Source organism: Trachemys scripta, chromosome 1, assembly GCF_013100865.1.
Source record: "Trachemys scripta elegans isolate TJP31775 chromosome 1, CAS_Tse_1.0, whole genome shotgun sequence".
NCBI classification, from domain to species: domain Eukaryota; kingdom Metazoa; phylum Chordata; order Testudines; family Emydidae; genus Trachemys; species Trachemys scripta.
In genome coordinates, this window is record NC_048298.1 from 90,112,909 (window position 1) to 90,135,397 (window position 22,489).

At 44.3% G+C, this 22,489-nt stretch overlaps 1 protein-coding gene across 12 annotated transcripts in view; it reads right to left on the reverse strand.

The window, feature by feature from the left end:
* Positions 1-22,489, reverse strand: part of TNRC6B (trinucleotide repeat containing adaptor 6B) — a 215,188-nt gene that overhangs the window by 163,087 nt on the left and 29,612 nt on the right. For all 12 annotated transcript variants that reach the window (XM_034776008.1, XM_034776095.1, XM_034775991.1 and 9 more), the window contains exons 2-3: positions 20,252-20,324; positions 17,662-17,749 (exon numbers count right to left, since the gene is read on the reverse strand). In XM_034776008.1, coding sequence (XP_034631899.1) covers positions 17,662-17,696 — 35 coding nt within the window. In that variant the 5' untranslated portion in view covers positions 17,697-17,749; positions 20,252-20,324. The remainder of the gene's footprint in view (positions 1-17,661; positions 17,750-20,251; positions 20,325-22,489) is intronic.

Here is a 22,489-nt window from a genome sequence, read left to right on the forward strand (position 1 = left end):
CCGGCCCGGCACTGCGACCCTGGCCCGGCCTGGCCCCCGGCCCGGCTCCCGGCCGGGCACCATGCCCCCGGCCCCGCACAAAGAGGCCCCGGCCGAGCCTCCCGATTTTCCCAGACATGCCCGGCTTTGGGGGATTTCCCCCCGGACGGGGATTTGAGCCCCCAAAAGCCGGACATGTCCGGGAAAATCCGGACGTATGGTAACCCTAGTTTTGGCATTGTGTTTGCTCCTAGGACCAGGGGCAGCCAGGGTCTCCACGTGCTGGGCCCGCCACAAGGCAAGCTCAGTGGCTCCCATTGGCTGGGAAAAGCTCCAATGGGAGCTGTCGGAGCCAGCCCCTGCAAGTCCTGCCCCCACAGCTCTGATTGGGCAGGTATTTCGCAGTGATCCACCACACTGCTGTGTCTCATCACAAATGGGGAGCTGAGTGCCATACAGCACACCCCAGCCCCAGGAGCTCTGATCCACTTGCAGGCAAGGCAGCCCGATGCCCATCGCAGCCAGAGCTCTGATCCCTCTGCACACTTCTGCCTTTTTCACACTGCCCTCCCCTCCTCCCCCACCAGTCAGTGCTTTTTGGCGACTCCCCGGAGCAGCTCCCCCAGCGCTGCCCCCCACCTGTGCAATCAGCGGCGCATGGTACTCCCAGCTTTGCTGGCATCCCTGGCTTACCTTAGAGCAGGCTCTGGCGACTGCTGCTGCTCCCTGACTCTTCGGCTCTGTTTAAGAGCCAAGCTGCCCTAGTGCTACCGGCTTCAGGCACTTCTCCTACCTGGGCTCCAGCTGAGCTGCTCCTCCCAGCTCAGACTGTAAGAGCTGAGCTGCTGGCTTCGGGCAGCCCTCCCCTACCTCAGGACCCAGAGCTGGCTGGACACGTCCCTTCCCCGGCTCCAACTGAGCTGCTCGGCTCCGCCCCCTCAGACTTACAGAGCAGAGCTGCAGGAGCCAGCGTTACCGGCTTCAGGCAGCCTCCCCCCCTGCCTCCGGACCTTGCACCGTCGGAGCAGCTCAGCTGGAGCCGGGTAGGAGAAGTGCCTGGCTGGGGGCTCGGGGTCCGGAGGCTGCCCGAAGCCAGTAGCACTTGCTCGGGCAGCTTGGCTCTGTAAATCTGAGAGAGGAGAAGTGGAGCAGAGCCACAGGGGGAGAGGAAGTGCCGGCCATTTTCCCGGACATGTGTGGCTTTTCAGCAATTCCCCCCGGACGGGGGTTTGATTGCTGAAAAGCCGGACATGTCCGGGAAAAAGAGGACGTATGGTAACCCTAATTATACCAGCATCACATGGGAAATCTGTGGCAAAGTCAGGACTATAACCCAGATTACACAAGTCCCAATGCAATGCCTTAACCACAAGACAATTCTCTCTCTCTTTTTTGTAACCTCTTGTGCCTCATTCATTATAAAACCTTATCGCTTTCACCATCCAACTGAGGCACCAAATAAGTAAAGGGGGTTCCTATAGAAAGCAGTATGTGATCATGTAATTAATATGCACATGCACAAAGGAGCAGACTTAAGGTTGTACAGGAATTCCCCAATTTCTGACTACTTGACTTTGCAACCTAACACAATGTTCTTTTAATGTAGATTTTTCTATGGAATACTCTGTTTTTATACACACACACACAAAATTAAAAGGGAAGAGGTAGAGAATGAGATATAAAGCGTGGATGAAAGAGAGAAAAAAAGAAGAAACAGACACTAAATACAACACCGGAAAAGAAATATTTATCCTCTATAACAGTGGTACTCAACCAACAGTACATGTTCCCCTGGGGCTACATAGAGGTCTTCCAGGGGATACATCCATTCATCTTGATATTTGCCTAGTTTTACAACAGGCTACATAAAAAGCACCAGTGAAGTCAGTACAAACTAAAATTTCATATAGAATACTTGTTTATACTATACAGTGAAATGTAAGTACAATATTTATGAGAAAGTAAGCAATTTTTCAGTAATAGTGTGCTGTGATACTTTTGTTTTTTTATATCTGATTTTGTAAGCAAGTAGTTTTTAAGTGAAATGTAACTTGGGGGTTCGTAAGACAAATTAGACTCCTGAAAGAGGTAATCTGGAAAGGTTGAGAGACCATGCGCTATAAGAAGCAAAAGTGAACCAAGGCCAGGAAGAGAAATAAGTTTTTATTTTTAATAATTTCATAATTTTATGCTTTTTTTAATTTTTATTTATTTAAATTTTCACAGTTGCAAGAAATTATGGGGGAGGTCAGACAATTATTTAATGACACTAGACAGTGAAATTAAAAAATTAAAGCTTTATAACCTTTAAAACACAAATTGTCAACGTTAAAATATACTAACAACCTTAAATCAATTTATAAGAAGTTATCAAGCAGCATTTTTTACTTTGCCTAACCATAAGTTTCAATTATTACTGATAGAAATATTTTGTCAATTTGTGTGTGAATTATGAAATTGATGTTTATTAACATTTACCAATAAACATCTAATCTTTCCAAGCCTCGAAATGAAGTATAACTAGACAGATGTAAAAAGTGACCTTTTAAGTAATTTAACTGAAAGCTGATTGACAATGTTACAATTCAATACAGTAACTCCCCGCTTAACGTTGTAGTTATGTTCCTGAAAAATGCTACTTTAAGCAAAACGATGTTAAGTGAATCTAATTTCCCCATAAGAATTAATATAAATAGAGGGGGTTAGGTTCCAGGGAATTTTTTTTCCACCAGACAAAAGACTATATATTATATATAGACATGTTCACAGTATAAGTCTTAAACAAACAATTTAGTACTGTACATAGCAATGATGATTGTGAAGCTTGGTTGAGGTGGTGGAGTCGGAGGGCGGAAGAGGGTAGGATATTTCCCAGGGAATGCCTTACGGCTAAATGATGAACTAGCACTCGGCTGAGCCCTCAAGGGTGAACACATTGTTGTTAATGTAGCTGCACACTGTACAAGGCAGCATGAATGGAGGGAGGAGACACAGAGAGACACATCATGTGAGTGAGAGTGAGAGACAGAGACACACACTGTGTGTGTGTGTGTGTGTGTGTGTGTGTGTGTGTGTGTGTGTAGTATTTTAGACTATAACACTGTTTAAAAGAGAACTGGATAAATTCATTGTGGTTAAGTCCATTAATGGCTATTAGCCAGGATGGGTAAGGAATGGTGTCGCTAGCCTCTGTTTGTCAGAGGATGGAGATGGATGGCAGAAGAGAGATCACTTGATCACTGCCTGTTAGGTACACTCCCTCTGGGGCACCTGGCATTGGCCACTGTCAGTAGACAGGATACTGGGCTAGATGGACCTTTGGTCTGCCCCGTGACAGACAGACAGAGAGTGTGAGTGAGTGAGTGAGTGTGTGTGTGGTATTGACCCTTTAAGTACACTGACCCCACTCTAAGTACACTGCCTTTTTAAGTAGATCAGCAAGTTGAGACAGCAGCTGCTGACAGCAAGCTCCCTCTGTCCTGAGCCCTGTTGTGTCCCCACACCCCACTCTGTGGAGATAAAGTACAGGAGCGGGGCGCAGGAGCTCCTGACATTAGCACCCCTTTTCTCCCTCCCTCCTCCCCCCACGCATAGCAAGCAGGAGGCTGCCGGGAGCAGCTCCAAAGCAGAGGGCAGAAGCAGCACACGGCAGTGGGGGGAGGGACAGCTGAAGTGCCCGGCAATTGATAACCTGCTGGGCGGCTGCCGCACAGGGAACTTAGGGGAGCTGATAGGGAGGCTGCCGGCCCACCCTGGTTCCAAGCCACCACCAGCTAGCTCCAATGGGCTGCTCTTCCTGCAAGCAGTGGACAAAGCAGGTGGCTGCCAAACAATGTTATAAGGGAGCATTGCACAACTTTAAACAAGCACGTTCTCTAATTGATCAGCAACGCAACAATGTTAAACAGGATGACGTTAAGTGAGGAGTTACTACTGTACACTACACATCTATTTTTTTTCATTTACACTGCTGGGGTCAAAGCAGCAATGGTATTTTTCACCCTAGTTAATAGGCTTAGGTCTCAGGCTAGTAGGTGTCAAATTTTTCAAGCCCTGTTCAAACAGTTGGCCAATCTGGTCATGTTGAGCCTCTCAGATGCTTTTGATAGCATGAACCATGAGTTGTTGCTCTGGTGACTAGTAGATGTAGCTGGGGTCTGCCTTCCAGCAGTTCAAGTCATACCTATAAGAATCAGTCAGTGATAGTGGACAGTTATTTGTCATCACTGAAGGACTGGATATACAGCATCCCTCAATAATCTATCCTATTCCACAGGTTTCTGAATGTCTCTGGTTTCTTGGCTAGATCATTGTAATTTGTTTTACTTTGACACTTCATTCTAGCTCATGAAGATCAAGGTCGATATCTGTGGTTTGGGAAGATGGTACAAAAGAGAGTGCAGAGGAGGAGGGTGAAGGATAGTGCAAACAATCTGGCAAAAAGGAACAGTAGGGACAGAATCAAAAAGAAGAAAACTAATTTAATATTAAACAGAAAGTCCAGAAGCCTTACCTCTCTACTCTTCTTCACCTGTATTTTGTCTATGTAGATGGCAAACATTTTGGGAGAGACAACTGAAGCTTTTGGCGACCATGTGATTGCTGGATGTGTAGCAGAATTCCTGAGAGAAAACGCTTCATAATTTGTTGGTCTTTCATCCTAATAATATGCCTGTACCACAAAAGTTGCCAAAAGGCATCTCCAGACCTCCGCAAATGCCTGAGAAGATGGGTTTTGTAGCTTGCCTGGTAGGTCTGGCAGACCAAAGAGTGGGGAGAGGATTCCAGAGTGAAGGGTCCTACACAGGTACCTACTGGCAGCTCCCTCATGTTCAAGTTGAAGTCTTTCCTGGTGTGGGATGGGGAAGAAGGGGTCTCTTGGATCATTGGTTTTGGGACCAGGCTAGGGCTTTAAGAAGTACTTAGGTGCTTACGTCCAGTTATAGGAACCACTGCAATCCATAAAACTCCCATTCAGCTGCTGCCTCGCCCTGCAAAAGCCTAAACTCGCCTGTGCCTAAATCTTTTTCTTCCAGGCATGCACACTGCTATCTCCCACTTAAGCCCCAGAGCGATTCACAAACTGCGAAAGATAGGCATTCAGCTGCCCAAGCCAGGTGCAGAGGCCTGATCCCATAACCAGCCTCTGAGAATACCTAGTGGTTTATGGAAAACAGACCTGTCAAATTCACATATTTTCTTTTGATGAGATTACAAGTTTGGTTGATAAAGGTAATAGTGTTGATGTAGTACCGGATGGCATTTTGATTAAAAAACTATATTGGTACAAAATTAACATAGCACACATTAAATGGATTAAAAACTGGCTAACTGATAGGTCCCAAAATGTAACCGTAAAAAGGGAATCTTCATTGCGTGGGTGTGTTTCTAATGGTGTCCTGCAGTGGTTTGGTTCTTGGCTCTATTCTATTTAACAGTGACCTGGAAGGAAACATGAAATCACTGATGAAGTTTTCAGGTGACACAAATATTGGGGGAAATGGCAAATAATGAAGAGACAGATCATGGATAGTCAGATTGGGATCACTCGGTAAACTGGACTCACCTGAGGGGCAAGCAAACAATATGTGTTTTAATGTAAATTTATACATCTAGGGAAAAAAAGAATGTAGGCTATACTTAGAATCCCTCATCTTGTAACTTATCTGGGAAGCAATGACTCTGAAAATGGTAGCTAATCAGCTGAACATGTGAAGCTGTGGCCAAAAGGGCTAACACAATCCTTGGATGCATAAACAGGGGACTCTTGAGTAGAAGTAGAAGTTGTTTCACCTCTGTAGTTTGCACTGGTGCAAGCGCTGCTGGAGTACTGTGTCCAGTTCTGGTGTCCACAATTCAAGAAGGATGTTGATAAAATTGGAGAGAGTTCAGAGAAGAGCCATGAGAATGATTAAAGGATTATAAAACAACCCATATAATGACAGGCTCAGGGAGCTCAATCTATTTAGCTTTAAAAAAGGGAATGTTAAGGGGTGATTTGATCACAGTCTGTAAGTATCTACATGGGGAATAGATGTTTAATAATGGGCTCTTCAGCCTAGCAGAGAAAGATACAACATGATCCAATGGCTGGAACTTGAAACTTAGATAAATTCAGACTGGAAATAAGGCATAATTTTTTTAACAGCAAGAGTAATTAACCACTGGAGCAATTACCATAGCTCATTGTGATTCTCCACCACTGGTAATTTAAAATCAAGACTGGATGTTTTTCTAAAAAGATACGCTTCAGAAATTATTTTTGGGACATTCTATGTCCTGTGCTGTACAGGCCAGACTAGATTAGTGGTCCCCAAACTGTGAGGCGCAGAGTAATGGCAGGGAGCACAGGGAGGGCTAGGCCAGCCCCCGCAGGGAAGGCAGGGAGTGAGCGCAACCCAGCCCCGCTCCACCTCTGGCCTGACCACAACTCCGCCCCGGGGGGGGAGGGAGGGGCGCAGATACATGCCATTACTGGGGCGTGCGGGGTGGAGGGTGCGAGAGGAAAAACATTTGGGCACCACTGGACTAGATGATCACAATGGTCGCTTCTGACCTTGGAATCTATACTGAGTTTTGTAATCACAAAATTCAAGTTATTGCAATCCCTTCCTATCATGGCTTCTTCCTGCTTGTTCAGAATGTAGCAGGACATTTCCTCATTAGTCTGAGCAATCAGGATCATTTTACATCTAACCCATAAGCTTTAATTTCCTAAAAAGTGGCAGATTAAGATGGAAAAAATTTTAAAGCCTTTTACCATACAGGTTCTGGTTATATTCAAAATCACTTGCTTGAATTCTGCTGTAATGAGTATCTGAATTTTGACACCATCTTTAATTGACAGCGTGCTTTTGTGAATTCTAGGGCCTGGTCCACACTAACCCCCCACTTCGGACTAAGGTACGCAAATTCAGCTATGTTAATAACATAGCTGAATTCGAAGTACCTTACTCCGAACTTACCACGGGTCCAGACGCGGCAGGCAGGCTCCCCCGTCAATGCCGCATACTCCTCTCGCTGAGCTGGAGTACCGGCGTCGACGGAGAGCACTTCTGGGATCGATCCGGGATCGATTTCTCGCGTCTAGACAAGACGCGATAAATCGATCCCAGAAGATCGATCGCTTACATCCAGACCAGGAAGTAAGTATAGTCGTACCCAAAGATGGAGAAACTGCTCCTCTCAGTCCTCAAAGTCTGATTCAGCCCATCCTTCCCCCTTTTTAAAACTCTGGGCACCTTGCAGGAGTATTTATAGAGTGCCACCTCCTACAAGTCATTATTTCGTTATCCAGTGCTAGCTTAATTTTGGAGGGCAGGGCAGCCATATAAGCCACAGTTCTTCAAGGCTTGCAATAGTCATTTCGAAGTTGCACTCTGTCCAAGATGATGTACAACTACAACAAAAACATGAAAGGTCACCTTCCAACACAATTAAAATGGGTCACACTAAATAGAGGGTCCAATACAACAAAGGGTCCAATACAATAGAGGATCAGAAGAGACAGTAAATGTGGCTCAATGGTTCTAGTGAAAAACATTTATTTTTTCAGACAAACAAATAAATAAAGGAGGAGGAGGAGACTTGCTAAAAGCAAGTCCCCCACCCTGGAGCTCACCATAACAAAAGCAGAATTTGGCTGCTAACCTGTTCTTGTCACCAAACCAACAGCTCCTTTCCCTCCCATTTAGTCTCTTCTAGAGCATCACTCCCTCTCCAAATTGAGAGGTTCTCCATATATGGCAGCGTCCTCTTATTGACTGTCCCCTAAAGCAAGCATTTCACTGCACACTGGTGCAATGTCCACACATGAAGTATCAGACATTAGAAATGAAAAGCCGTGCTGGGTCATCTAGGCCACATCCACCTACATCGGGGTGGCCAACCTGTGGCTCCAGAACCACATGAGGCTCTTCAGAAGTTAATATGCAGCTCCTTGTATAGGCACCAACTCCAGGGCTGGAGCTACAGGTGCCAACTTGCCAATGTGCCAGGGGGTGCTCACTGCTCAACCCCTGGCTCTGCCACAGGCCCTGCCCCCTCCCCACCCCTTCCCACTCCCTTCCCCTCCCACATGCCATCCATGAAACAGCTGATCGGGAGGGGCACGGCTCCCAGCGCTGTAAGCTAATCCCCTCGGGGAGGTGAAGTGCCTAGTGCCGCAACCACACTCGCACTTCTGCGGGAGCGTTCCCGCAGCAGCGCTTTGGAGTTTCAAGTGTAGCCAAGCCCTCAGATGCCAGAAGGGTAGTAAAGCTGGAGTGAATCACAGGGATAAGGACAGGAAAATGACAACATGAGGGAATATTACAGGCTGACAAATAAGAACAGGTGGGTAAATGGAAAGAAAATAAAGCAGCAGCAGAAAGATCTACAGGAAAGTTTCTCAAGAGGGCTTGATGTCCAGCACTGTAGAGAGAACCAAAACAAGAATAGAGGCGGCAAGTCAATATTTCCAGATTACCTTTTTTTTTTTTTTTTTTTGTTAATACTCACTTTCATCTGCCTGGAAATGGCAACTGTAGAGAAAGTGCATTGAAAAGCTGCCTAGAGTCATCACAGTTTCAATTAGCACCTCTCTCTCTGTCTTCAGCTGAAACACTATTTTGTAAATACTTATGGCAAAACTCTGAATCATGAGACGTTCATACAACTGCCAACAGTGCAGGAGATGTACCATTCTCCCCTTCCTCTCCTACCCTCAGTAGAAGTACCACACCACCATCATAAACACTGAGCTGGCACTCTGTCTACAGATCCTAGAAGGCCCTGCACTTAAAATTTCAGCCAGAAAGAATCAACAAATGGCTTGAACTTGCATTTTTCCTCTCTTTTCCCACAATCCCAGAGGATCAGCACAATCCAGAAACGCACAGCTACACATCACAGGACTACTTGTATTTCATAGAAATTAAAGTGTCCTGCTCCCCTTAGAAATCTCAAACTCTTATTATGAATTTGCTTTAAATGCTAAAGGCTCAACATTTACAAGCATGAAAAAGGTTACAGCAGTTATCAGAAAATACAGTTTAAACTTTGTTGCTTAACAGACTTGTAGTACAACCAAAAAATCTCCTGCCAGTGCTGGAAATACTCTAATGATATTATAATTTGAATTGGAAATTTTTTGTTTCCTCCTGCAAGTTTTACGGCAAAACACTTGAGAATTACAGAATAGAAGTGTCTGTCTACACAGTAATCCTGAACAGCTTGACTAAAACAGTCTAAAAATCAACTGCAAACATGTAGTCCAGTACTTGTTTCATATTTTTTTTTTTTTTTTTTTTTTAAATCGAGGCTTCTACTGGAAAGCGTCTGAGTATCCATTTAATGGCATAAACACATCACCTTAAAAATAAAGCAGAAATAGTTGTATAACTCAAAGAGCTGTTTTTCAGTAAAAATGTTAGCATTCTTTAAATTAAATTATAGTTTTAGGTGATCAGGAGGCTTCCATAAGATTGAAAGGGTGACAGGCTCTTAGTATTATGGTAACTCCTCTGTGTAGTGAAGCAAAGTACTTCCCTCAACTATCTTGATACAGACTTAGAGATCACTCTGAGTGTAAAGGGACTCAGTCTTCCTGTTAAATCAGACTTACATGTTCCCTGAAAACAGTTATTAGATGTCAAGTGTTAGGCTCATTTAGAAACCTTGATTTTTTACATTGGTTCTTTTTTCCCTATATGGCACGAACATTGGAAAACTATTAGAACCGTCAGCACATCATGGCAGATATTGGCTGTCCTCCCAATCCTGATACCATGTTAACAAAAAGATCATTTTCTGACAGTGTAAACAAGGAGAAAAGCACAGACTAAAATCACCAAATGAATTAACAGAGAAGATCCACAAGATACTAAGGCTAAACAGCAACTCACCAAAGAGAGCAGACAGAGGTCTTCCAACCAATTCAACTTCTTACAAAAAAACAAAAACAAAACCAGCCAATTTTGAAAGAATTCTGTTTGCTGAAGATATCTAGCATTGAAAAAAGTCATTGACCCAAAGGAACACACCTAGAAAAAGGCCAAAGAGAAGCACTAGTGAAAATGAAGTAAAAGCATCAATTCTCAGATGTCTGAATGACATCAGGAGCACATGAATACAGCTAGAGGCCTTACATGTGTAGCATCAGTTACTGAAACACTAAATGAAAAAACAGGAGAACTAAAGAATTATAAAAATTAAATGGAAAAGAGTGAAATAAAATGTGATGGGGAAACAAGTGAGAGAAAGCAAACAAGACAAGACTGAAGCACCCCAGTGATATTAAAGCTCATTTCAGACCTCAACCTGCTCCCACTGAAGTTTGCTCCAATGGAAGCAAAAGCAGACATATATACCTCAAAGTCAATTTTCATGGTAATGTGATTTCATGTCCTCATCACTTACTAATGTCAGAAAGACTCAAGCAGATAAAACTCTTCTGCAGAATTTCATTTTCCAATTTATGCCCTCTGAAGTGTTATTCATAGTTTGAAATGCATGCATATTTACTCTTAAAAGTGACCTGCTACAAAAATATATGGCGAGTGATTCTATCAACGCCATAAGTGGCATGCAGTATAAGTATAGGGAGTAGTCTCGATCCCTATAAGTCCAGGAAATTCTGTTTCAGAGTACAAAAAATACTTCGGATGAACTTCGGATATGGATGGAATATCTAGCTATGGTGCTGCAAGATCAGGTTCAGAGGGTCTGGAAACTGGATCAGAGGCTGAATGGACATTTTTAAGAGATCTGTCAGTCAGAACTGCCTCAGCCAATGACAATGACTATGGTAATGCCTCTTGATCTTGGAGATCACCCTGGAAACCAGGGAAATAGATGAAAAGGCGAAGAGCAGGCCTGATCCACTGCAGGAGAAAAGCATCTCGTAATTATCCTGGTCTCAGTCCACCTCTGGAGCAGAAGTTCTGACATGTGTGTTGTCCTTGGTCTTTCAGTGGGAATCCCCAAAGGTGGAATATGAGCTCCATTATAGAACCGTGCAGGGACCAATTAAAGTTAGTCACAGATTGCCTGCTCAGGAAGTCCCACGACATGAAGTGCTTGGCGGTCACCTCGCTCTGATGGCACCAAGTCCAGAACCCGATGGCTTTGTTTCTTTTTGTAGTGCTTTTGTCTGTGAAGATTTTCACTATTGAATTCCAGAGGACAGATAGGAAAGAACAGTTTGGTAGCCAGCTTCAGGATGTCCACATCTTGTAGCTCCATATCATCCAGGGACCAGGTCCCTTGAATCTATAAGAGGTCCGAGTGAGCTCCCAGCTTGCTCATGATACATTTGGGAACAGTGACTTGGTCAGGGAGAGGACTGAAAAGGAGGGAAATGTTTGTGGAGTCTCTGTGCATTTGTAGGGTCTAACCACCAAGCCAGCTCTGCAATGACATGCTGGAGCACTGAAACATTCCTGTCTATTCAATGTCTCTCAGAACAGACTGACCTGACTCAGAGTTGGAAGGACCAAGGTGAAGTCTAGCAAGCTCCAACATGTAGTGTTAGGTCACATGTCAGCGAACACATTCAAGACAACTCCATACTGTCTCAGTCTATCAGTTGAAGGAAAGCTTGTAACAACTCAAACCTGTCCTCAAGCAGATAAGCCTTTTCTGATCTGGAATCGATCACAGATCCTATGAATTCTACATTATGGGATGAGAAAAGATGATTGTTCAGAATTCACTAGGAGGCCCAACTGGATCAACAGATAGAGTGTGCATTCCAAGCTCACTGTTGCCTCCTGCTGTGATCTGAGCAGCCCGTCGTCTAGGTAGGAGTAGACATGTAAGCCCTGCCTTCCCTTCTCAGTTAGAGAGGCTACCACCACTGCTGGGCACTTTGTGAATACTCATGGTGTTGTGTAGATTCTGAATGGCAATATCTAGTACTACTAATATTTGATACCATCATGAATCTCAGGTAGTTCCTGTGGGCAAGGTGAATTGCTATATGGAAGTACACAATCTGCAAGTCAAAACTAGTCTCAAGCCACAAAATGACTGAGGCAAGCATTACCATCTTGCATCTGAGGTAGTGTATGTATTTGTTCAGTCCCCACAGGTCTAGGATAGGATGAAAGCCCCCTTTCTTCGGGGAAAACAAACTTGGGGAGTAAAACCTCTTCCCCCCTGTACTCCTAAGGAATCTCTTCCAAGTTCCCAGATAAGACAACTAGGCCTCTTTTTGTAATTTGCTCTCATGAGAAGGAGTCCCTGAAGACTGACAGAGAAGAGGGGTAGTAAAAGGGGGGATGTGGAAATGAATAGGGTAGCTGCAAGCAACTATCCCCAACACTCATCCGTCCAAGGTGATATTGGCCTAAGCCCAATGGAATGGGAGCAAATACAAACCTGCAAAAGACTGGCTCCTGATGGGGTCATATGGCTCCTGACACTCCCATCAAATTTGGCATCTGGATGACAGGACAGGGAGAGTGACAGAGGCAGATGACAGACATTTCCTCAAGTACTGTGATTGTTTTTGTAATAGATACCCTGCCTGCCCATCCTGGGAAGATGTGAGCTGTCGGTCTATGATGAGGCTGATATTTGTAGGGCTTCCCAAAGGAGGTTGGTATGTTGAAGCTCAGTGATCACATGATGGCCCTGGAGTTCTTTAAGGAGTAGAACATTTAATCAGGTCTCTTACCAAAAAGCTCCGTGCTCTCAGGTGGGAGGAAGATACTATATGGTGTCTTGACCTTCTCTTGGTATTCTTTCTAAGGGGCAATATCTCTCCATGCTTGGAGTCGTATTTAATCTCCACTCAGCCCTTTCTTTTGGCTTCACTTTTGTGTTGGGGTGTTGGGTGCTGGAGGAGCTGGTACCAAGGCCAGTGCAAAAGTGGTAGTTGGCTACAGGGATGTTGAGACAGCAGTGGCTGATGCCAACAGCCTCGATGCTAGGATGATCGGCATTAATATGACCTTTGTCCATTTGAATGGAGTTTTCTTCCCTGCCTTCCTTTTGCTGCTAGACCACAGTCGTGGTGTCTGCTCAAAAGTGCACTTGTTGAGGATAACCCTTTGGACTCCTTGGAGGTGGAGTCTCCTTTGGATCCAAGGTGGCACAAATCAATTGCTCGAGCAGGTGAAGGTTTAGTTGCGTGCTTGAGTTCTTGATAAGAAAAACATACCTGGAATGTGGTTCTCCTCCTGGCATAAAGGGCATTGACCAGGTGAATGAGTCCATCATATGTGGGGCAAGGTCTAAACCCTGAAGGTTTAGAGTCCACTATGGCAATTGGCACAAGACAATTCACCCTGCTGCACAGGGGGGGAATTTTTTTGAGTTTGTTTTTTGTGTGGGAAACAGTCAAATTAGAGAATTGATACAAGACCAGAAGGGTGAAAAATTATTTCTTCGAAGTACTTCTAAAAGAAGAGTTTGAAGCTAGGAGAAATAGAGGATCAGACACTCGACCAGGTTCCATCTTGCTGCCACAGGCAGTGAGTGGGAATTGTGGGAGGGTCACAACCACTCCACCCTTATGGCCTCAAATGGGAGCTCAAGGAGACACAGGGTGTGTCTCTTCCTACCAGTCAATCAACAAAGCCAATCAGGCAGTCTACTACAGCCCAGCTGTACCCTTTAGGTTGCCAAGAGAATGGCTCTGCTACAGGCATTGATTCCTGACACAGGACATATGCACAGCTCCAAACAATGCTACTATTTAAAAAAATAAAATCCTATCTCACATACATGAGCACTTACAGCAAGAGCAACACTGGCACATACACAAAGAACTACTTAGAGCTGGCCGGTGGATTTTGTGGGACATAAGAAACATTTTATAGTCTAGTGTGAAATGTCCCATACAGTCTGGTTCAGTTTTCAATTTCTTTTTAGCAGGTCATTTTAGGCATATTGTAAGTGACTGGGTGGAACAGAGGTAAATATACTAGTCTCTATGCTTCAAAAACCCGCTGAAGATTAGACTAGACTAGAATAAGCGTGGATGTCACAGGCGTCAACCTGGCAGAGTTGCAGGTGGAGCCTAGGACTGGAATAGCAGGGGGTTCTGCAGGTCAGGATTAAGATGCATTGGAAGGAAGCCTGTCCAATCTTTTCACTCACTATGCCATTAGGCTATATTTTTCTCTCTCTCTCTCTCATGAAAATCAATTTTTTTTTTTAAAGTAAGCCCATTCTATCATCAGAGTCCTGAGTATGCACTTCAGAATCTAAGCTTTCATTTTTTAAAAAATGTACACCATGATAGTTACTAAATCACCTCAAACAAGAACTAAGCTTAAACAGATGCCGTGAGTCTTCCTGAGCTCGTAGCGAGTGACAGCACAGACGAACATAAATTTTCCCTTTACCTCAACGAATTAGCTATGAATCAGACAGTAATAGTAAATGTCAATATTTAACCATTTCACTGCTAGTCCTTATACCAGAAACAGCTAATTAACACACTGATCCCACTAATTGAAATTTCCTTCAACATCACTCCAAGTGTGAAAACCTCCAGATGTCCCCTACTCCCTGCAGCTTCCTCTGGACTCTTCCTCTTGCTTTGCTACAATACCTTCATCTCATTTGTGCAGGAGTAAGAACAAAAAACTTGTCTAGAAGTGAATTAATATTTTAAGCAAGTGCTAAACAAGTGGGGCCTGATTCTGATCTCATACACACAGTGGGGTAAATCAAAACTATCTTCACTGAAATAATTAAAAGTTATACTGGTGTAAAATGGGTCTAAGGTACACTGGGTGTTAGCTCCATGAACTGCAGCAGTGTAGCCTCACTTGAAGCAGCGTTAATATTGTACTTTCAAAGAAAGAATCAATGCATGACATACGCTCTGCACTGACACGCATGACTCACAGTCCTTTCTCCAAACCTACAGGAGAAGGCGAATGCCAGGAGACTGTGACCACTCTGGAAATTAAAAATCATTATTTATGGACTCAGAAGAGATCCTTTTTTAAGTCAGAAAAATGGTAGTTGCAATGTGGGACTTTGAGGCTGGTGGGAGGAAATGAAAGGATTCTAAAGACTCCAAAATATGGATACAAAGACCCCACCAAAACAGGGAAGAAAAAAAGGTAGCCAAATCTATTGTCCAGAACTGCACGTATCCATAAGTATTGCATATAAGCCTTTATTTATAACTGAATGCTTGGAGGCCAGAGGCAGTCCAGAGCAAGTGTAGACAATAGATAGATACTCTAATGCCATGATTTTAAAAGAGGACACTTCTCCAGAACGCTGAGAATGAGCCTGACACAAGACCAGAGTAATAATGAACAAAGAGCCATAAAAGCCACTTTGTTTCTACAAGCACACACTTATTTTTCTAGGAAACTAAATTTTTTTTTCTTATGATAAATTCAAAAAACCCTGTTCCTTTACATCTGCACACATGTAACTAAACAATATGTATGGCTCACCTAGAATACAAAATTGGGGTCAGAGAAAATAGCTATCATTCAAATATTTGTAAATGCCTAAGAAAAGTTTAATACGTACAAGATGGTACAACTGAGAGGACGGCAGACTGAAATCAAGAGGAAAATTTAAATCAAAATATAAACTGAATGGTGTTTAAAAAAAAAAGTCTCTCAATGGGAGGGAAGGAAGGCTCATACCTACAATAATTTAAAATGAGACTAGACAAAGCACTAGAAAAATCTATTTTAGTAAACAATCTAGCCCAGTGTATGATAGGAAGATGTTCTAGATGTGCTAATGTTTTTTTTCCCCCATTTCTGATATATGCCAGTGCTGTACAGCTATCTGAACAATAAAATCAGACTGCAGATGCACATTAACAAATCTCCCAATTTCTTGCAATGGTAACCAGTTGTTTCAGCAAGCAATGTACATGTTCAGCTACCCTGAAAAAAGCAACAGAGGGTCCTGTGGCACCTTTGAGACTAACAGAAGTATTGGGAGCATAAGCTTTCGTGGGTAAGAATCTCACTTCTTCAGATGCAAGAAGACTTGGAAAGGTGCCACAGGACCCTCTGTTGCTTTTTACAGATTCAGACTAACACGGCTACCCCGCTGATACCAGCTATCCTGAGTCTCTCTAGAAATACAAACTTTCCTTTTCAAATATATTTGGGGGTGCAGGGAGGAAGCAGTCATTACCAACCCCACCACCACAATTGAATGTGCTAAAGAAAAGCTTGCTTTCATAGAGGCAAAGACACTTTTCAAACTAGGTAGTTCTTTCCCAGTCAGCCTCCTCATGTGTTCACAAAAGAATAAAACCCATAGATACATTCTTTTACTTTGTTGAAAAATAAGCACCAATCACTGTGCTCATCAAACAAAGCTAGAGTGCTTCTAGAATTAGTAGCTGATTTCACCATCCTTTTTCCCTTTACATCTCCCCAGCGAACTTTCTGAACTAGCAAAATCTCTCTGAGCAAGGTATTCATCTGCCTGAGTCAATTACATGCACCACTGTTCTAACAACAGTTTGGAACCTGCTACGGTTTTCATTGACTAACTCTGAAGTTCAGCAATCCCTCCTCCCAAAACCATTTAAAAGCTCTTTGTCCCAAGCATTTTCCAAGAAATTCCACAGACTCACCATAGCAGCTCTCTTTGTATTAACAGACCATCACCTTGAGGTACATGTATAGCTCAGATAATTTGTTATTCTGTTAAGGTATGCAGATATGTGAAGGAAAAACCATAAGAATGTGTCTCAATGGAATAATAAAGCCTGAAAAAATTAGACTGATTTTCTCAATCCTCAATAGGGTTGTCTTGTTCAGACTTAGTGAGAAGTCTAAAATCTAGCACAAACAAGCTAATATGAATTTGGTTTTGGTTGAAATTTAAAATTGAATGCAATACAATTTACACATACTAGTAGCACAGTGAATACTGAATTAGCTTTCTGTAGAGATCATAGTTTTTAGGACAGTAAAATACAGCTGAACATCTGTGAAGCAGTAGGTTAGTCAGCGTACCATGTCAATACACAGAAGAGCCAAGGTCATTTGTGAAATTGGAACAATTACATCTTAGGCTAAAGGAAGTAGCTCTTTGAAGAGAAAAGTCACTATCCTGTATCCCTTCACATCTCCCCAGTGAACTTACTAAACTAGCAATATCTTTCTGAGCAAGGTATTCACCTGCCTGGGTCAATTACATGCATTACTGTTCTGGCAACATTCAAGTTCTCACTGAACAGCCTCTCATGCAATGGTGCATCTCTGGAACCAGTTACTACCCAAGGTGGGTATCATGCTAGGATGTAACGTTTGTGGAATAAATCCATAGAGACAAAGATGTGAGATGTCGAGTAAAGGAATATTTAAGAATCAAAACACCAGCACATGGATCAGCTTGCAACACATATATAGTGACTTCGGGACCTGAGGGTCCAACTGTCTAATGCTTTAATCAGGCTGGAGTGGGGCCAGGGAATCCCCACCACTAATTCTTAGGGCCTTCCAGTTCCAGTGAAAGGGATAAGATTATGAAAAAGTTCAGTGTTTCTTTTAAGAGCTTCCTCTTCCCTCCCCCCCCCCGACATTTCCTGTACTGTGTATGCAGATATCATATACATACTGTAGTAATACTAGACTTGTTCAATTCTACTTTTTAAATACAATCAACTCAGAAGTTAGTGTTCACAATGTCTGTTCCCTGTATCAGCAACAAAGCTCCTGCTCAAGCAAAGTTCAGTTACAGTATCTCACTGACCTTGGGACTGCCTTCCTCCAGTATTTCTCCCTCATCAGTTTGCATGGGAACAGAATCTGTGCAAAACTGCAGAAATGCAAAATAGTGCCTACAAAAAATAAAGGGAAGGAAAAAACATTTTAAAATAAATATAAAAGGAAGGGTTAGCCATATTCAACATTTTTGCTGGAATCTCATAACACCACAAATAATACTAAAAGTCTTGGCCTTTAATCAGATAACACACTATATGCAACAGGCCAGACCTCAGTCAGTGACTTGCATTCAGGACAAGAAGATAGACATTTTTTCTTTCTAAAGAGAGCAATGTGTCTAGTAGGAGCATATTACTATTTGTTTTAAATTTAAAAGTGTCAGAAGAAAATGGCTGAGAATTTACATAATCATTATATTCACTCATTCGTAAAAAAGGTGTGCTCAGCAAAGAATAATTACACAGATTGGAGGTCAACAAATCTCTTAATAGAAAATAATCTAAATACAAATACCAAAAGCCAGCTTTACAGATATATATAGCGTGATATTACCCTGGTTACTAGGCTAATCAAAAAAACTGTCAGCTTGACAGTGGTCCTACCATACCTGCAAATTCTTACCTTAGGGCAGAGGTCCCCAAACTATGGGGCACGCCCCCCCCAAGGGGGCATGGAGGACCATTCAAGGGTGAGCATGGGGGGGCCGCAGGCTAACCCCCAAGGGGTGCAGGTCGGCAAGGCAGTGCCATCTAGCTCTGCTTCCAGCCCCAACCCTGGGCCCTGCACCAGGTTAAGGGAATAAAATGGATGAAGAACTAACTTGTTATATCGTAACAGAGTCTTCAATTTTACTGTTCTGAAGGGCAGAGACTCAGAACATTCTTTTATATATGAAAAAGACGACAATTATTTCCACATTTTAAAGATGGAGTTGAGGGTTATTGAAAAAAATGTAAGAAGTGCCTGGAAACAAAAGATTACTCCTGGGGAAATTCTGCACCACTCCCACAGGCAGAATTCATGTCTCCCACAGATTTCTTTGCTTCCCCACAGAAAAATGACTTTCTGGCGGGAAAGCAGTGGGAAGCCACAAGAATGGTGATGCACCCCTAACCCAGCAGCACAGGCACATCATTTCAGGTGCCTGGAGCAGGCAGCAGAGAGGTAAATCGCGGGGTGGATAGGAGGGGTCAGGGCTGGGGACACCACAGCTGGTGGCTTCTACCCTGCACCAGGCTCAGCTGCTAATCCCAGCTGGGCTGGGGAGCACGGGACTTACTCTTCTCCTGTAAGCAGCGGCCAGGGCAGGGACCAGAAACCTTCCCAGCTATGGGAAATCCCACCCCCCTACCACCCACGTCCTGCCCCTATCACAGGGGGAGCGCTCACTGTACGGGGAGCTGCTCCCCCATCTGCCCAACCTCTGTGCATCTTGGATCCCTCTCCATAACCACACCCCCCACCAAAACAAGCCCCCCACACTGAGCATCATCCCCTGAATCCAGAACCCCCTGCACCCAGCCCCCACCCACTGAGCCCCCACCACCACACCCAGACCCCTCCCTGCACCCAGATCACCCACCTATGCACCCAGATCAGCTCCCACTGCCCCCCCACTCATACTCCCACCCTCCTGCACCCCACACTCAGACCCCCACCCCACCGAGCCCTGACCAGCTGCACCCAGACCCCCTCACCAAGCCCCACTGCCCCAGCACCCAGATCCCTCCCCCCATGCCCTCCACACACCCCCGCCGAGCCCCAGCCTCCCACAGCCAGACCTCCCTGCTGAGCCCCAACCACCTTCACCTGGACCCCACCTGCAGAGTCCCATTGCTGCTGCACCCGGAACCCCACCCCCAACAAGCCCCTGTCCATCCAGATCCCCCCCTACACCTAGACCCCCCACTGAACTTCCCAGATTGCCCCACACAGAACCCTCTCACCTCACACCTGGATCCCTCCACACTTCGATCCTGCCGGGCTGACCCTGCTTGCCCACACCTGGTGCACTTGGTTTGAAGGGGCAGGGCCCTGGGGTGTTTCTGGGTCAGGCCTGGCCCTTGTGCTGTGTCAGGGTCTGGTGCAGCCTCACCCCTACGTCTGTGTTCTGGGAAGGGTGAGCGGGGAGGGGCATTGCAGGGTGATCTCCCACCTCTATGTAGCCAGTGGCCCTTGCATCCTACTGCTATGCTGGAGCTCCACTTTATTTATTGACAAATAAAATTTGCAGAATTTTAAAATATTGTGCACAATTTTTTTTGGTGCAGAATTTTTAATTTTTTGTGCTGAATTCCCTCAGGAGTAAAAAAAAAGGAGTATACCTGCATTATCAGATGGGACTAAGTTTTCAGTTTCTAACAGGTTGATACTCTTTTCGCAACTGAACTCTGCCGAAAAACACCACAATATACATATCTTTATCCAACAAGAATTAAAATCATCAAGCATTTACCAAAATCTTACACCCAAACCCACAAGAAATAAGAGAAAGGGAAGTATGCTAAGACAGCAACAAGCATTGCTATACCAGTCAATTAAAGGTTACCATAGGTTAATTCTACTCTATACTCCCTTAAAATTCCAAGTATATGTTGGTGTTTGGATGATTTTACCTTTGACAGTTTCCTCGGGCTGCTAAAGCCCACAGGGATCCGTCCTGGCTACATTCAGTGCAAAAACAAAACCCTGAAAAGAGAAAAGAAAAGAAAAATTATATGTAATCAGCTGTGGTTAATCACTAGATCAAAATATGTACAAGAGAAAGGCAAACTTCCTTCTGAAGATAAGCAACCCCTCACTTCCAAAATGATTTTTTTTTCAAGTTTATCCACCTTATAAGTAGGGCCCTACCAAATTCACGGCCATGAAAAACATGTCACGGACTGTGAAATGTGGTCTTTTGTGTGCTTTTACCCTATACTATACAGATTTCAGAGGGAAGACCAGCGTTTCTCAAATTGGTGGTCCTGACCAAAGAGGGAGTTGCAAGGGGGTCGCAAGGTTATTTTGAGGGGGGGGTTTGCAGTATTACCACCCTTATTTCTGCACTGCCTTCAGAGTTGGGTGGCTGGAGAGTGGCAGCTGTTGGCCGGGTGCCCAGCTCTGAAGGCAGCACCCCACCATCAGCAGTGCAGAAGTAAGGGTGGCAATACCATACCAGGCCATCTTTACTTCTGCGCTGCTGCTGGTGGTGGCTCTGCCTTCAGAGCTGGGCTCCTGGCCACAGCCGCCACTCTCCAGATGCTCAGCTCTGAAGGCAGAGTCACCACCAGCAGCAGCACAGAAGTAAGGGTAGCACTACTGCAACACCTCTCCTTCCCCCCCACCCCCCAATAACCTTGCAACAACCCCATAACTCCTTTTTGGGTCAGGGGCCTTACAATTACAACACCATGAAATTTCAGATTTAAACAGCTGAAAATCATGAAATTTACAATTTTTAAAATCCTATCACCATGAAATTGACCAAAATGGACCATGAATTTGGTAGGGCCCTACTTATAAAGGAAAAACAATTGCACAAGTAAAAACTCATGACTGTAAAGGAGGTTGTGAGCTACGTTTTTGCTTTATTCTCAGTTTTGTTTGTTTAATAATGGAATAAACTTTTCTCATGCCCCCTGCACCTCCATGTCAACATGCTCCTCTGCCCCCAAGCAAGTTGCTCTTCTGAATCAATAACTGCATGCTACAAAAAAGTATGTGTCATAATTGTAGAGTACCATAATGGACTTTCACAGAATAGGAGTTGAAGTATAGACGTATTAGTGGAGATGCAGGTTACAAACAGACAGCCTTAAACATATATTGATGCTATAATACTAGATTATTTATTGTTACACACATTTATAACATCACCAGAGCATCTGGGTGCCCTTTACATATTTTCCTAAAACTAGAGAACTCATACTTTGTAAAACCTCCTCCCTTCTCCCACCACAGCATTTAATCTTCTCTCTCTCTCTCTCTCTCTCTCTCTCTCTCTCTCTCTCTCTGCCAGTAGACCAAATGTTAGGGATGTCACAGCCTGACATTAATGGAAAACCTGAACAAAGATGCATCTTACACTGTCCTGCATAGGCGGGCAAGCTCAGACCCACTTCAAGCAACATATTCCAGCAGTGTGGATCTGTCACAGAAGTCAACCAGTTCCTGCAAACTCCACCCTTGGGAGAGATAACTAATTGTGTTCTGTGAAGAACTGAGATCATAACAGGACATAAGGAAGATGCGATCTCTGAAATTACTGGGACCATTTAGGGCAGGCCTCACAAATTTGTACTTGTCCATTTGCCTAGGGGCAGCGGTTCTCAAACTGTGAGTCAGAACCCCAAAGTGGGTCGCGACCCCATTTTAATGGGGTCACCAGGGCTGGGCTAGACTTGCTGGGGCTCGGGGCCCAAGCCAAAGCCCGAGGGATTCAGCCCTGGGCGGCGGGGCTCAAGTTACAGGCCTCCTGTCTGGGGCTGAAGCCACTGGCCTTCGGTTTTGACCCCTTCCCCACCTGAGGTGGTGGAGCTCAGGTTTTGGCTTTGGCCCCCAAACCCGGGGAAGTGGGACTCGGGCGGGCTCAGGCTTCGGTCCCCCCTTCTGGGGTCGTGCAGTAATTTTTGTTGTCAGAAGAGGGTCGCAGTGCAATGAAGTTTGAGAACTCCTGGCCCAGGGAGAAATTTTTTTTTTTTGACAGGTGAGTAAAGTATCCTTTTTTCACTATTATCAATCACCGAGGCAAATGGAAAGTGCAAGTGGATTCTGTGCCTGTGAAACTACACTTTCATGACAGTTTTGCAAGATTGATAAAGTGCTGCATGGACAGCACCCCAGTTTTCACCCAGACATGAACTAGGAGC